This window comes from Punica granatum, chromosome 5 (assembly GCF_007655135.1).
Source record: "Punica granatum isolate Tunisia-2019 chromosome 5, ASM765513v2, whole genome shotgun sequence".
In the NCBI taxonomy this organism is placed as follows: domain Eukaryota; kingdom Viridiplantae; phylum Streptophyta; class Magnoliopsida; order Myrtales; family Lythraceae; genus Punica; species Punica granatum.
Genome location: NC_045131.1, coordinates 1,770,386 through 1,783,952, shown reverse-complemented (window position 1 = coordinate 1,783,952; position 13,567 = coordinate 1,770,386). Strand labels below are relative to the sequence as shown.

Here is a 13,567-nt window from a genome sequence, read left to right as displayed (position 1 = left end):
GAGAAATGTAAACGTGGATAATACGGACGTGTACCAGCAGATTTGATAGGAAAACGCTGGGTATACGACGCCGTTGGCTAACAGCAAGCGGCAAAACGACCCGCTTTGGCTGTAGTATTGTCCTGTACGGTCTGCATAAGGGTGTCTACGCCCTGCATGCATGTCTGTCCATGCATGAAAGTACTAGGCAATTTGCTAACCTAATTGAAGTACTAGGCAATTTGCTATGCAGCCTAGCAATGTTGGATTCAAATTTAATAATTTCTCGAGTACCTAATCTACCACTCAGAAGTTTCAACGAACCAAAACGTGTCGACGGTACGCTGATCATTACATGATTGATTTGGCTAATCCACTATGATTTTTGTAACTAATTGACGTTTGATTGACCTATACAGTCCATCCGTTTAGATTACTAACATTATTGTTGTCATCTTAGGAGAAAAATAAGAAATATGCTCCAACATCTGATTAATTATATAAAATTAATCTCGGGCAGTATTAATTAAGTCGCTTGCCTTCCCACATGAAAAATGCAATGTACTTTTTGCTCCTTTTGTTGATTTTTTTTTTGTTAGATTTATATTATTGTTTTCATGTATTATTATTGTACGAGTCGGATCCCAATGATAATGGCACCCACCCACCAATAATCGCAATCTCTGTCGAGATCTTTGTATTGTGTTGGACCTATTGGTTAGTGTATGTGGGCATGCAATTATTAGATGGAGCTTTGGTTTTTATTTCAAAAGCAAAGGGTGTCTTGTCATCAGATACACCACCACCCCTCTTCTAATTAAGTAAGTTCCCATAAAAAGTTTACCCTCAATTATGTATTAGCAAAGATCAATTATAATAAGATCCAACACCTTCACCATGTTCCTTATTTAATCTTATTGAGTGATTCATATATTAACTTCTCATGATTTTGCACATCCGTAAATATCATAAAATTGGACAAGCTGATCGATTGGTTATATTTATAATAAGTTAATTCTAGCACCATTCTCCGTGAAATCCGCGTCCGATGGGAGGTGAGTGAAAATAAATGCATGCACTTTGCTTTTGATGGAGAAAATTTTCGGTGATATGAGGATGCTTCTATCTAATTTCCTGATTAGCTATGCAAATGCAAATGATTAGTAATTGGAGCGCCACAAATCAAAATCTACTGTTCAAAGCTCATGCATGAGCTAAGCTAAATTGGCTCTCATTCCCGCACCAAATTAAGAGGGACACGTGGAGTCTCCTCCTCGACTTCCTCGGCTATTTCCCAAACACAAAGAAACCCCACGCCTTGATATTTTTTCTTTTTTAAAAAGCAAATTCCAAGAAAGATAAAAAAATAAAATAAGTAAAAGAAATTAGACGTTGATTCAAGTTATATTTGCTCTCTTTAAATAAAATTTTGAATTCGGATTTTGTGAGTGAAAAAAATTCACGTTTGGGAGAGTTTAATCATTTATTGAGCCAATTTGATTTGACCGGATTAGTCGGAGACAACTTGAAAAAAATTACACCTGAAGTTATTCTAATTTACTTACTTATAAACCAAAAACAAAGAAAAGAAAGAAACACCTGAGCCACATGTAGCAGCGACCACATCTATCTCACACAAACATATAGATCTGTTCAGCAAAAAAAAAAAAAAAGCATATAGATCTACTCCATCTATTTTTGAGTTAAGTAGAAGAAAAAAAAATACACCTCCGTAATTTACTATATAAAGAAAAAAGAAAAATACTTGAATCACATATTTATGTTTACTTTTTTTTTCTTGTCAATATCACTTGATATTTAAAAATTTATAAATCTCAAATAACTAATTCAAGTTTGAATTAAATTAGTCCATTAAAATATAAAACTCGAGAAATTCTTAATAATCATACTTAAAAATGATATTGTGAAAAAGAACTAATAGAATAATTCAATTAATAATAGTTCACGGTCTATTTATGAATTTACTGTATTATAACTAGTTCCATTTTACGTTAAGCGGTGAGATATGATAACTAAATATTTCTTTATAAAACTCCATGTTGTAGCTTCGAAAAGTTTTTAAGAAAAAGATGTGAACCACTTGCACGGACCTGTGCATATGTATATATAAATATATATATATATATTGAGTTTGAGAGGAGGTAATATTTATATTTATAAAACATGGAATTTCGAGTTTATAAGAACTGAGAAAAAGAAAGAGGAGAAAGAAAAACAGAGATAGGAAAAAGGAACACAAAGAGATAAGATGAGGTGACTTATACAATAGCTGCCATTCCCTATCCCATAAATTTATTTTAAAATAATACAAAAAGAATAATAAATTTAGAAAAAAAAAATTCGGCGTTGAATTTTCTTTCAGTCGCCAGGCTAAGCTGTTGACGCCTCACCCATCCCGTCCAGCGTTCCCGTTCACACGCGCACCGTCACCGTCACCGTCACCTCTCGCCGTTAAGCAGACGGCACGGCGTTCCTCTGTTCTTCTCCACCACCCTTCTCCTTTTCAACCCCGGCGGCTTTATCTAGTGAAGGCCTCTTCCTCGTTCTTCTCTTCACTTCCTTCCCTTCTGCTCTGTCTGTCCGACCGCAACAAAATCTCCCCTTCCCTTCAGACGACAAGAACAAGACGGTGCAACACGTCTTCCCTCTTTCCTTCACACAATTTCCACCGACCCTTTACCCCTCTTCCTCTCTATTTCTGTTTCTCCTGAACAGAACAGAGATGGGGAGCAGCTCCCTTTAGCTGTTCAGCCGAAATTATTGTAAGGAGATGAGATGAACATAGCTAGCAGCCGCAGCACAAGTGACTGAAGATTGATGCTTATGGTTGAGGATGATATGGAGGAGATAAGAATCTTCACGGTCTTCGCTGGTCTCTCCTCAGTCTCTCGATTCCACGACGCTTATCCCAAAAGGTACGCTACTCCTCATTTCAGCTCAGTAACCGGCCTGTCTAGGTTTTGCAACCCTTGCCAGTCTCAGAGCGGGGCCTTTCCCTTTGAGGGTGTTTTGTAAAGTCCAAAAAGATTGGATCTTTTCTTGGTGGATATTGGTTTCCCTCACTGGGTTGCCTGAGTTTCTGGGGATTCTATGGCTAGGGGATGGATAAGTTCTTCGTGTTCCGGCAAATTGTTAGGTGGATGTTGTTGGTTTTGAATCTGCTGTGCTATGCTAGGATGCTTTGATTTGATTTTGTGCTTGTGGTTGGGATTTGTTTGATCTGATTGAGGATTCATTTCTGGCTTGTTGAAATCTAGGGCTTCAATGGAAGGGAACTATTGTGGGGACTGATTTCTGCGCAGGGGAGACTTTTGGGGTTCTATTCAATTAGTTGATTACTTCATTTGTTCTGTGTGGCCATGGAAATCTTCCCTAAATCAAGAAAACTCACGATTGAATTAATCTGAAACAAAGGAGAAATTTTTCCTTAGCTCTCCTCTTCAAGAATCGTTACCACATCGAATGGAGAATCACCACCCTTCCACACTCTTGTCGATGGACTCGAGCGCCTCCTCGCATGATGACCTTGACCTGGAGATGAGCCGCCAGGTTAACCTCTCGGGCCCACCAGACATCAACCTGCCCTTGTCTGCTGAGCGGAGCCCACCTCCTCCGCTCCAGCAGCCGCAGTCCTGGAATCCCGATGCAGACATCCTTGATGTGGGCCTTGGTCCACAAATCTACAAGCCGACGGCCGAGAGTTCCCTCAGCCTCCCCAAGGGCAGTGGCAGCAGCGGTGCAGGGAGGAAATGTGCCAAGCGAGTCGATACTGTGTGGGGCGCATGGTTCTTCTTTAGCTTCTACTTCAGGCCTGCCCTGAGTGAGAAGTCCAAGGCCAAGATAGTGAGGGACAGCACTGGTCTTTCGGGCTTTGACAAGTCCGACCTAAAGCTTGACGTCTTCATGGTCCAGCATGACATGGAGAACATGTACATGTGGGTCTTCAAGGAGAGGCCCGAGAACGCTCTGGGGAAGATGCAGCTTCGGAGCTATATGAATGGGCACTCCCGACAGGGTGAGCGGCCCTTCCCATTTAGCGTGGATAAGGGCTTCACCAGGTCCCACCGGATGCAAAGGAAGCACTATCGTGGACTCTCAAATCCACAGTGCATACATGGGGTCGAACTTGTCCCTTCCCCAAACCTCATGGGCCTTGACGAGGAAGACCATAAGCGGTGGATGGAGCTCACTGGCCGTGACTTGAATTTCTCGATTCCATCTGAAGCAAGCGATTTCAGCTCATGGCGGACTTTACCGAGCACTGATTTCGAGCTTGAGAGGCTCCCCCCGCCAATAAAGAACATCCCAAGCTTGCAATCCAAGAAGCAGCTTAATGGGTCGGGCCTTAACTTATCGACTCATCCGCCTGCCCACAGCAATGGGGATAGCATGGACTTATCGCCTGTCAGCAGCAAGAGGAGAAAAGATTTCTTCTCTCACGGCAACGAGGAGGATTGTTATTTGCCCATAAATCCTCCGCCATCGGATCGGATCAATGACGTGGAGATCCGCCAGCATGTCGAGCCCCAGTGGGCGAATGACTTTAGTGGGGTGATGATCAAGAACATGTGTGGACCGGTCACGGCCGCGAAAACAATATACGAGGATAAGGATGGCTTCTTGATTATCATTAGCCTGCCGTTCGTGGACCTTCAGAGGGTGAAGGTCTCATGGAGGAATACTATCACACACGGGATCATCAAGGTGTCTTGCATGAGCACGTCGGGCGCGCCATTTATTAAGAGGCGTGATCGGACATTCAAGCTTACAGACCCGTCCTCTGAGCACTGCCCCCCGGGGGAGTTTGTGAGGGAAATCCCGCTGTCGACCCGGATCCCCGAGGATGCCAACATCGAGGCCTACTACGATGGACCCGGATCCGTGCTCGAGATAATGGTGCCCAAGCTCCATGTGGGGCCTGAGGAGCACGAGGTCCGAGTCTGCCTTCGTCCTCACCTTGGAGTCAATGATCTCATGCTGACTTGAGTCCCGAGGAGCTGCCACAACCCATAGGGGGCATGGATGATAGAGCCATTGCTAATGGTGGGTGCCTCATTTTTTCCTCCTTCGAGTTTTTTTGGTTTTTGGTCCGCTGACATTGTATAACAGTGTTATTCACGGGAAAGAGATGCTTGTCTCGAATATATGGTTATCCTGGCCTGCTTTCTTCAGTATCTTGGATTTATGGGCTAGCGATGTTTCTCTAAAGCCAAATTGATGTCAAGGTTAGCTTGTGAATTGTAGTGATTTTTCTGACAATGAAGTTCATTTGATTCCCAAGCATATACTGTTGTTGGAGTTCTGCTGGAACATGTCATAGTTGGTGGCCCATAAATGTACATTACAATTATTATTGTATGATAATTCACAAGTGGTTTTTCATTTTAATTCATCTCCATTCTCCTCTGAATGCTTATCACCATTATCTGTTTTTTACCATCTCTCCCTAAGAAATTTGGGGGAGATGATGATGATGATGATGATGATATTGGGGGGGGGGGTGGTTGTTTCAAGCCAAACCATCGTACTTGCTCCATTCGTATCCTTTGCCATGTGAAATGGAACATGCAAAAGAAAATAAATGTCTGGAGGACATGGAAAACGTTGAATTTCTCACATAGGTTGGAAGAAGATGATGACAGTTGAGATGAGAATCTTCGTCCCGTTTGTCGTCTTTAGAATGCATCCATTTCCACCGCTCTTTGCTAGCCAGCGGCTCTATTCCACCACAGATTCTTAGGATCATATACTATGAGATTGGGTAGGATAAGATGAAGTTCTTATAGGGAAAAGAAGAAACTTAAACATAAACAATAAGCGGGATGAACAATGTTTCAGCTCATTGATAGGGAACAACGACATATATTAAACTCGGTTTCAAGAATTCATCGATTCTTCTCTGTTCCGGGAAACACGCGTACTTACCGGTCGGGAGACTAATACGAATATAAGAACATTGAACTTTAGAGATATGGTTGTCGGTCGATATCAGATATTTGTCTAAAGTGACGGCGAGGTGCAAGGGACGCGTCTCGGGTAGCGTTCGAAGAGGAAGGGGAGGAGAAATAAGGGCACTATCCTTTTCCCGATTGGAACGCAGGGCTGAAATGGGGACGGGCTACTTCTTGCGGTGATTGGTAATGGCGATCGACTTTTTCTTGGGAGATTTTGTTGGTTGCGACGGCCACTCGACATGTGGATTGTGTTGAGAGGCCCATCATCATCAACATCATTATCGTCATCATCGGTTTCTCAGCTCGGGTTTTCATCTTTTTTCTTTAGTGTGAGTGGGGAGTGGAGGCTTGTGAAAACTCAGAAAACGACTCATTCCTCCCTCCAATCCCATATTATCATTTATTCTTCTCCTCCTTTGACTTGGTCACCTTCCCTCCGTCAGCCAGACAGCTTACTGTATACACAATTTCAGGAAAACGTAATACCAATTCAATCCTGGGAAAACAACATGTTTGCCTTCCAAGTTCTACCTATAAGCTGTGGGATCTCCGTCGTGATTCCAATAACTTTCAATGTCAACTTCGACGAAAATTGTTAGTTTCGGATACGAGCAATTTATAGAATTGAGAACCGGAAATCGTTTACGAGTCACGACTGATGGATGAATCGAGCTCTCCTCGTGGACAGACGTGTCATTTCAGTGCAACTCGTAGATAAAAAATTATTGCAGGATGAGGACAACTAAGTGGCTGTAGTTTAGTGGTAAGAATTCCACGTTGTGGCCGTGGAGACCTGGGCTCGAATCCCAGCAGCCACACATTATTTTTTGGTTTTTCTTCTTGCAGTGTTCCGGGGGGGTGCGACCCGGCCGATTTTCGGTACTCTTAACCTCCTAACTTGTTTGCCAGGGGAAACTTTTCGCCTTTTCTTATTCAGTTTCAACTTCTCGTATTAGCGAGGTTAGTGAGGCTCATGGTTTGAAACTCAGACTCACAGTCTCCAGTTCAAGAAGGCCTGGCATTAACTTGGGTTTGGTTGTGACGGCAGACCCGGCTTAAGGAGGTCATTCGTTTTCCATCAGCGGTGAGGTCTCATTTCTGATTCTCAAAATAAATTTCATATTCTCTGTTATACTTTAGCTTGCCGATTTACAATAGGCATCAAGGTGTATTTATATACAAAATTTGCTAGACCACGTCTCATGGTGGTTCTCCTGTCAGTCGGTCGGGTATGCTATGTGGCCTTTTATTGGTACATCTGGAGTTTTGTCATCTCAAGGTTACCCGGTTTTAGCTTCTCAGAGCATCGACCTTACAGGAAATTTCGCACAAATTCACATGGCACGATGGATTCTGTCTCGTGATGAGCTCTTTCACTGTGTCCTTCATCACAATTGTCTCCTTCATCAAACTGTCGATGCAGAACCCGAGGCCACCGAGGCTCAGAGCCGTCTGGCTCTTGACCTCCTCCTCACCTTCATCAGCATAGATACATTGGATCGCTCCGTTCAATTGGCGGAGAAAAGAATTGGAGATCTTATCGACGTCTTCCTTCGCTATACAATAAGGAGGTGATAGAGCCCCCATCTCGATGTCATGTAGTTTGGTTTTGGTCTTCTTCTGCAACTCCTTGTCGATCTCAATAAGGTTCTTGATAGAAGTTACCTTTTCAAGGCACTCCAAAGTGGATCCGACTCTTTCTGTGAAGGGCTCGACGCCATCCTTTAACAGGTCTGCGATGTCCTTCCACGGGAAACCGATGCTCCAGCATAGATGCTTGAGAGTATCCATCTGGATAGCGAGGAATTGCAGGAGATCAGTGGCTCTCGAGAACGACTCCAACAGTGTGAGGTAACACGACGCAGGAAAAGGGCAGAACCAGAAGTTGGGTTCGATTTCGGCTTCTCTGGTATATGTCTCATACCTGGAGACACGGGCTTTCAGGTGGATCAGTCTTTCTCTAAATTCCTGGAAGGCCGAACCTGGCAGGTCCTTCTCTTTATGACACGGAACTATGCACTTGATGCATTCTCTTGCTTCTCCGAAGCTCCGGGAGAGTTCGATCCTTGCTAGAGTTGCCGCCCTTGCAGGCTCGAACAAAATCTCAACCAGGATGAAGCAGATCAGCCCAATGGTGGCCTCCGTAATACGGGTGATCGCGAAATCAGGTGGGGCCCCGTAGTTCTTCCTGCCAAGTATCAGTAACGCACCGATCACAGCTGAGATTCCTCCGGCCTGCCCGTACATCCTACTATGCCGAAGGAAGCTTGCAAACACGATCCAAGGAAGGAGGGGCAAGAGCCTCAGGTCCATGAACCTCTCGAAAATGAAGAAACAGAGGATCCCGTACACAGACCCCATTGCCGTGCCTTGGCCGCGCGCATTTGCAACTGTAAAGGTGGGCTGCCTCTCCGTGACGAAGCTGATTGCGATGGTGAGGCCAGACCAGTACCCGTTCTCCCTGCTGTACATCAGGCCCAGTAGCACGGCGAGGCCAAGAGAGATCGAGCACTTGAATGCGAAGACCAGATTTTTGCTGCTCGGCTTTAATTTCACTATCCCGTGCTTTATGTCGAATTTCTGCTTCTCATCCATTGCAGGCAAAAGAGTTCTGGTGAGGGTCATGGGCAGGTCACACTGGAGGAGTTCCATGCAGAACAAGAAGAAGAGAGCCGACAGGTCCTCAAGGGACCCCGGCACGGTCCTTATGGCACGCAAGGACTTCTTGATGGAGTCATCTTTGGTATCTGGAGTGGTCATTGCAGCACAAGGAGCGAAAGACTTTGCTTGCTCGAGCTTTTGCCCGATGACCAGCTTTTGATGAGGCAAAAAGCTTCTCAGCTCCCGGTCGATCGCAGGAATCGGAAAAGAAGAGCATGAGTTTAGGGCGAGTTCCATGCCTCTCAGGGGGAGCTCCATTTCTTGGAATCTTTCCGCCAAATGCATGTAATTAGGTCGAAGGAACCGGATGTCTGGTCTCTCCCACAACATTCCTTCCTGTTCAACACGGAGTAGCCCATTTTAGCCGTACCGAACCAAGTAAGAAACAATCAGTACTGTTTTGGTTCAGGAAACACTGGAATTACTATGTAGGTTGATGCTGGAGTTTCGATATTTTTACTTGCAGATGTGTGAAGTTCAGTTTAGTCAGTAACCTCATTGTCTTTCATGCTGTGCAGAAGTCTGTCTCCTGTTCTGGAAGAGAATTTGGCCTTGGCAATCAAATCCGATGCAGCTGCGCTATCTCCTGAAGAGAAGGCATCCAAGTAGAAATCCAGCCTCTCCGTAGCATTCTCAACATACATCCCGCAGTTCTTCCGAACCTGTGACCACAAAAGTGGTATTAGCGATCCTGTCGTAACTGGCAAAAAGCCAGAAATTCTCGAACAAACAAAACAATGCATCACAATCTAAGCATATCGTTTATCGCATCAGGACAGACTCCCCTGGATTTCATGCGACAGGGGACCACGTAAGCAAAAAGAACCGATACATTTTATGAGGTTCGGAACAACTCATCAACTATCGCTTTTGTTCCGAAGAATGTTCCCAATAATGTGGAGAGATGTTTATAGGCAGAATTATATTGTTCTTTTATCCAAATCTTTCGACATGAATCATTCTTGTCGAGCATTATCTTAATGCAAATTGCCCAAAGCTGTCTGGGTCACTCTTCCATATTGACATAAACATAATACTGTCGATGATGGATCGAAAATCAAAGCCCATCAACCGCTACAAATATTTTCTTCTTATTCTTTATTTTTAAATACGTTTAAATTGTATTGCAAATGGAGAATTAACCTCATTTAATAGACTAATAATACCGTGGTTAAAAAAAAAAAAGAATAGTGCTTAAATTGTAGAAAGAATCCCAATCCTTGAACAAGTACAAATCATACGCGGTTGCTCTCTACTGTTGTGCCAAACTTTGTTGGCCAAAAAGTACGGAAAGTGGCTTAACCCTCATTGGTTCAATAAATCGATTTTTGAGGACTATGACGCACTAGAATTGGTTAATATATATGTGATGTGATATACGTGATTTCTTTTTTCTATTATACATAGTTCGTCATTTACCTTTTAGCTTGGACGGTGTAAATCAATCGTAACATAGAAATGATAATATACGACAGTGAGAGACTTAATCAGTATTATATATATATGTGAGCTTGAGGTAGGATTTGGGAAATTGGACGGAAAAATGATGTCCGTTCGGTTGTACGCTCTATTAGAAGAGATTAGAGAACAAATTGAGAATAATAAGCTTAATTAATTGAAATTAGTTGATGAATAGATACTTGACACACGGTTCTATGCCAAATGGATAAAAAGATTACCACTTTTTATTTTATTTTTGTATTTTTTCCCATCGATTTTTATTTATTTTTGTATTTGTTCTGGTCTGGGAACCGAATCAGTGAGCTAGAAGATACTGAAGAGGAAAACCCTTTCTTGTAAACACATAAATAAATTAGAAAAAATCAGCTTATCAAGACAAAGCGACTAATACTCGAATCCATGAATTATTTCCAAGCTCCTCTTATAGTGCCCTTTCACTTTTCCTTTGGTTGAAAATTTTCCAAATTAAGGTAGACTAATCGAACTTCAAGTTCAGAAATTAATTTATTGTACAATGTACAATTATTTAGCACGCACGTTGATCATCAGCTAGACCCTGAACAATCTAATATGAAATTGCCTATTTTGCGTGAATGAAACTACATATTTTACGTGAACATGAAACCCTCTTATTGCTTGTTGGTGTTTCATTTTCCTTTCTCTTTTTGGAAAAGGAAAATAGTAAGAATTTTTTTTTTGTGTGCACTTTGATATCCGGAAACTCAGTAGATTTCAACTAATCCAATTCGAGCGGGTCTGCTCACTAAAAGATAAAACTCTCCCAATTAAATATTTTCTACATTCACAAGACTCAGAACTCGATACCTTACTTATGGGGAACAAGCGTTAAACCGCTTGGATCGATCATTGTTGGTTATTAGTAATTAAGAATTTTTTTGGGTAAATTAACTAAGAATTTTTTTTTTCCGAATACAAGGGAGGTTCATAGGTCTAGTACATTGGAATATAAATCTTAAATATTTAATAAAGAGATACGAATAGTCTCATTGAGTATCGAACAATGGACCTTATGGTTATCGGACGAGAGGTGTGTCACTGATCTTATACTCTCTCTTGATTAAGTAAGAATGTTTTCCTCAAGGCATCTTTAATTACAATTACTTTCTTTTTATAGTTTTGAGGGAAAAAAGAAGGTGATAGAAGTAAAAATTGCATTCTCATTGATAGAAAACTTTTCAAAGAATGGAATTTTTTTTTCCTGTTTTCTGAATTGCTATATATATATGTAGAGAGAGAGAGAGAGAGAGAGAAATAACGTCCTCGGTATGTAAAAAAAAAAAAAGATATCAAGGTGCACGTGTCATGTGTGTAATTACCTCAGAGCAAGCAAGGCGGGGGTAGGGAAGCAACAAGGCCAGGATGGACGCAATGGCTCCAAGACCAGTGCTCAGAGCCACATGAAGCGGGTGCATGACGATGGGTGTTCTGGCTCCTTGTATGGTCGTGCCCACATACACGATCACAATCTGCCCGAACGCGATCCTCTTTGACAGGAGGTGGGTGGACTCCGGTATTGCCACCACGAATGAGGTGATTGCGACTGCGACCGCCGCCAGGCCTGGGGTGAACCTGGCAGGACCGACCAGCCAGAGACTCAGCACCGTGGAGAGCATGACCTGGACGGTCGCATACAAGACATGCCAAAAACCCTGGAACGTGTCCCCCAGTGTCGCTTCCGACACGATCAGGATGGTCGTCACGTATGAGAATGCAGGGTATGCTAGGAGATGCCGGACAGGCCCCGGGCTGCACAGGGTTGTTATGCCCACGATTGAGCAAGCCACGACTGTTCGTAGCGCAGCTTTCAAGCGCGACCGCCACACAATTCGGTTTTGCTCCTTCAGTGTTTGCATTTTATATATAGGAGCTGTACGGTAGAAACAGAGAGTTTTGGGCTGTGTAAGTGTTGGTATATATATGTAGGGAGAAAAATGGAATGCGAAGCTATATATATGTAATTTCTCATATTTATAATGAAGACTTGAGAAGAGGGCTCAATTCGTCTCACTATAAAAGAGGAAGTTCGTCCAAAAAGTATACATAAAGTGAGTGGAGAGAGAGAGAGAGACAGAGAGAGACAGAGTACAAATAAGTAAGTTATTTCCAAAATATACATGTATATATATAAGGGTCCCTATCATTATATTATTATATTTTATTGCTAGAAAATGCATAAATAAATACATATATGATAATTAGATTACTAAAGAAATGAGCCCCTTTAGTGGGGATGTAATTACTTAAAGAGGTCCCTGACTCAAATTCTCCCACCAAAAGTGGATATTGAGCCGACATTGGGAATAATTTTTTTTTTGAGATTTTTCCGATCTATATATTTTTATATGCACCATATTATCTGAAAATTCAATTAACCTAATATTTATATAAATTACTAGATCAAAATTTTATAATAAAACACGCATTATATAAGAAAAATCGTATATCATAGTTTTTTAGTGTTTAGGATATTGCACAAAGATTGAGATTTTTTTCAATGAATAATACATGATTAATGCCCAAAAGATAATAGAAAGTTGGAACATTTTTCATATGACCAATTAGGGAGAGCATAAATACTAATATTATTATTACCACTAAAAGGGGGCCGGTCATTATGGTTAAGGTTTACTGAAATTATTGTAATCGAAAAAAAAAAGTTTACTGAACTTCTAACAAACTAAATACTAATTCCGATCAAAGAATGACAAGTTTTACTAAGTGAATAGAATGAAATGGTTAAATATTGTCTCAGAATTTCATATCATATTCGACTTTGCATCTTTCTGATCTGATCTTGGTCTTTGTTTTCCTCTAACTCCCACATTTGAAGAATGTGTGCTATGAGATATGTCTCGATCGAATAAAATCAATTAAATTTGCGTATATAAACTACAGCATGGGCATAAGACAATACGACTGTGATTTGTTTTGGACTAATAATAGCCAAAAAATGGTGTCATGTTAATTGGAATAATAGCACTTTTTATGCCCTTTAGGGTGATGAAAAATCAATTACATTCGACAAAACCCGACACCTAGGAAAGTTCACATGATATATATAGCTAGCAGAGAAGCGAAATGCGAAAAGAGACATTTAAGAACGTGTACAAATATCGATGTGCTTATAAATCATGAAATTGGCATTTGCACATACGTACAGCTAAGCGATAGGACTGAATTATAATGAATGGAGAATTTGTCGATGGAGGGGGTTGGGGCCATCCCCAAATAATGAGAGTTAGTTGGAGATAGCACTTATACGTGTGAGGGAGAATAAGTTCCCTTCCCATCCAAACTTCTCACAATATTAATTTATTTTAATTTAATTATTTGGATCTCAAATGGGTGCACTTGCAATGTACGTGGATCATTGAAGATGATTTTTTTCTAGAATTATTAGTGAACCGGAGCACCCTGAATATGCTAACCACTTGATTTCTTTATTATATATATGCATTCCGATCAAGCAA

The 13,567-nt window shown here is 41.6% G+C and overlaps 2 protein-coding genes, 2 long non-coding RNA genes and 1 other non-coding gene across 5 annotated transcripts; 4 read left to right on the top strand and 1 right to left on the bottom strand.

The window, feature by feature from the left end:
* The first annotated feature begins 2,511 nt into the window (after positions 1 to 2,511).
* LOC116207365 lies at positions 2,512 to 5,390 on the top strand. The gene is made up of 2 exons (XM_031540274.1): positions 2,512 to 2,915; positions 3,258 to 5,390. The coding sequence occupies exon 2, from the start codon at positions 3,463 to 3,465 to the stop codon at positions 4,984 to 4,986; it is 1,524 nt and encodes a 507-aa protein (XP_031396134.1). The 5' UTR covers positions 2,512 to 2,915; positions 3,258 to 3,462; the 3' UTR covers positions 4,987 to 5,390.
* Positions 5,391 to 6,700: 1,310 nt separating this feature from the next.
* TRNAH-GUG lies at positions 6,701 to 6,772 on the top strand. Its single transcript has one exon. It is a non-coding gene; the product is annotated as a tRNA-His (tRNA).
* On the top strand, positions 6,748 to 7,767 carry LOC116207367. Its single transcript, XR_004156911.1, has 3 exons — positions 6,748 to 7,038; positions 7,273 to 7,525; positions 7,629 to 7,767. It is a non-coding gene; the product is annotated as an uncharacterized LOC116207367 (long non-coding RNA).
* LOC116207364 lies at positions 7,054 to 12,148 on the bottom strand. The gene is made up of 3 exons (XM_031540273.1): positions 11,414 to 12,148; positions 9,110 to 9,277; positions 7,054 to 8,951 (listed from the first exon to the last, which is right to left on the bottom strand). Exons 1-3 carry the CDS (start codon positions 11,948 to 11,950, stop codon positions 7,245 to 7,247), a joined length of 2,412 nt encoding a protein of 803 aa, XP_031396133.1. The 5' UTR covers positions 11,951 to 12,148; the 3' UTR covers positions 7,054 to 7,244.
* Positions 8,797 to 9,611, top strand: LOC116207366. Its single transcript, XR_004156910.1, has 2 exons — positions 8,797 to 8,993; positions 9,134 to 9,611. It is a non-coding gene; the product is annotated as an uncharacterized LOC116207366 (long non-coding RNA).
* Positions 12,149 to 13,567: the final 1,419 nt, after the last annotated feature.

Excerpts from the sequence above, each read along its gene's own strand:
- LOC116207365 (XM_031540274.1), top strand. The coding sequence starts at position 3,463 with ATGGAGAATCACCACCCTTCCACACTCTTGTCGATGGACTCGAGCGCC.
- LOC116207364 (XM_031540273.1), bottom strand. The coding sequence starts at position 11,950 with ATGCAAACACTGAAGGAGCAAAACCGAATTGTGTGGCGGTCGCGCTTG. Across the intron at positions 9,278-11,413 it reads CCCGCCTTGCTTGCTCTGAG|GTTCGGAAGAACTGCGGGAT; the intron begins GTAATTACACAC and ends TTGTGGTCACAG. Across the intron at positions 8,952-9,109 it reads ACAGCATGAAAGACAATGAG|GAAGGAATGTTGTGGGAGAG; the intron begins GTTACTGACTAA and ends CGTGTTGAACAG.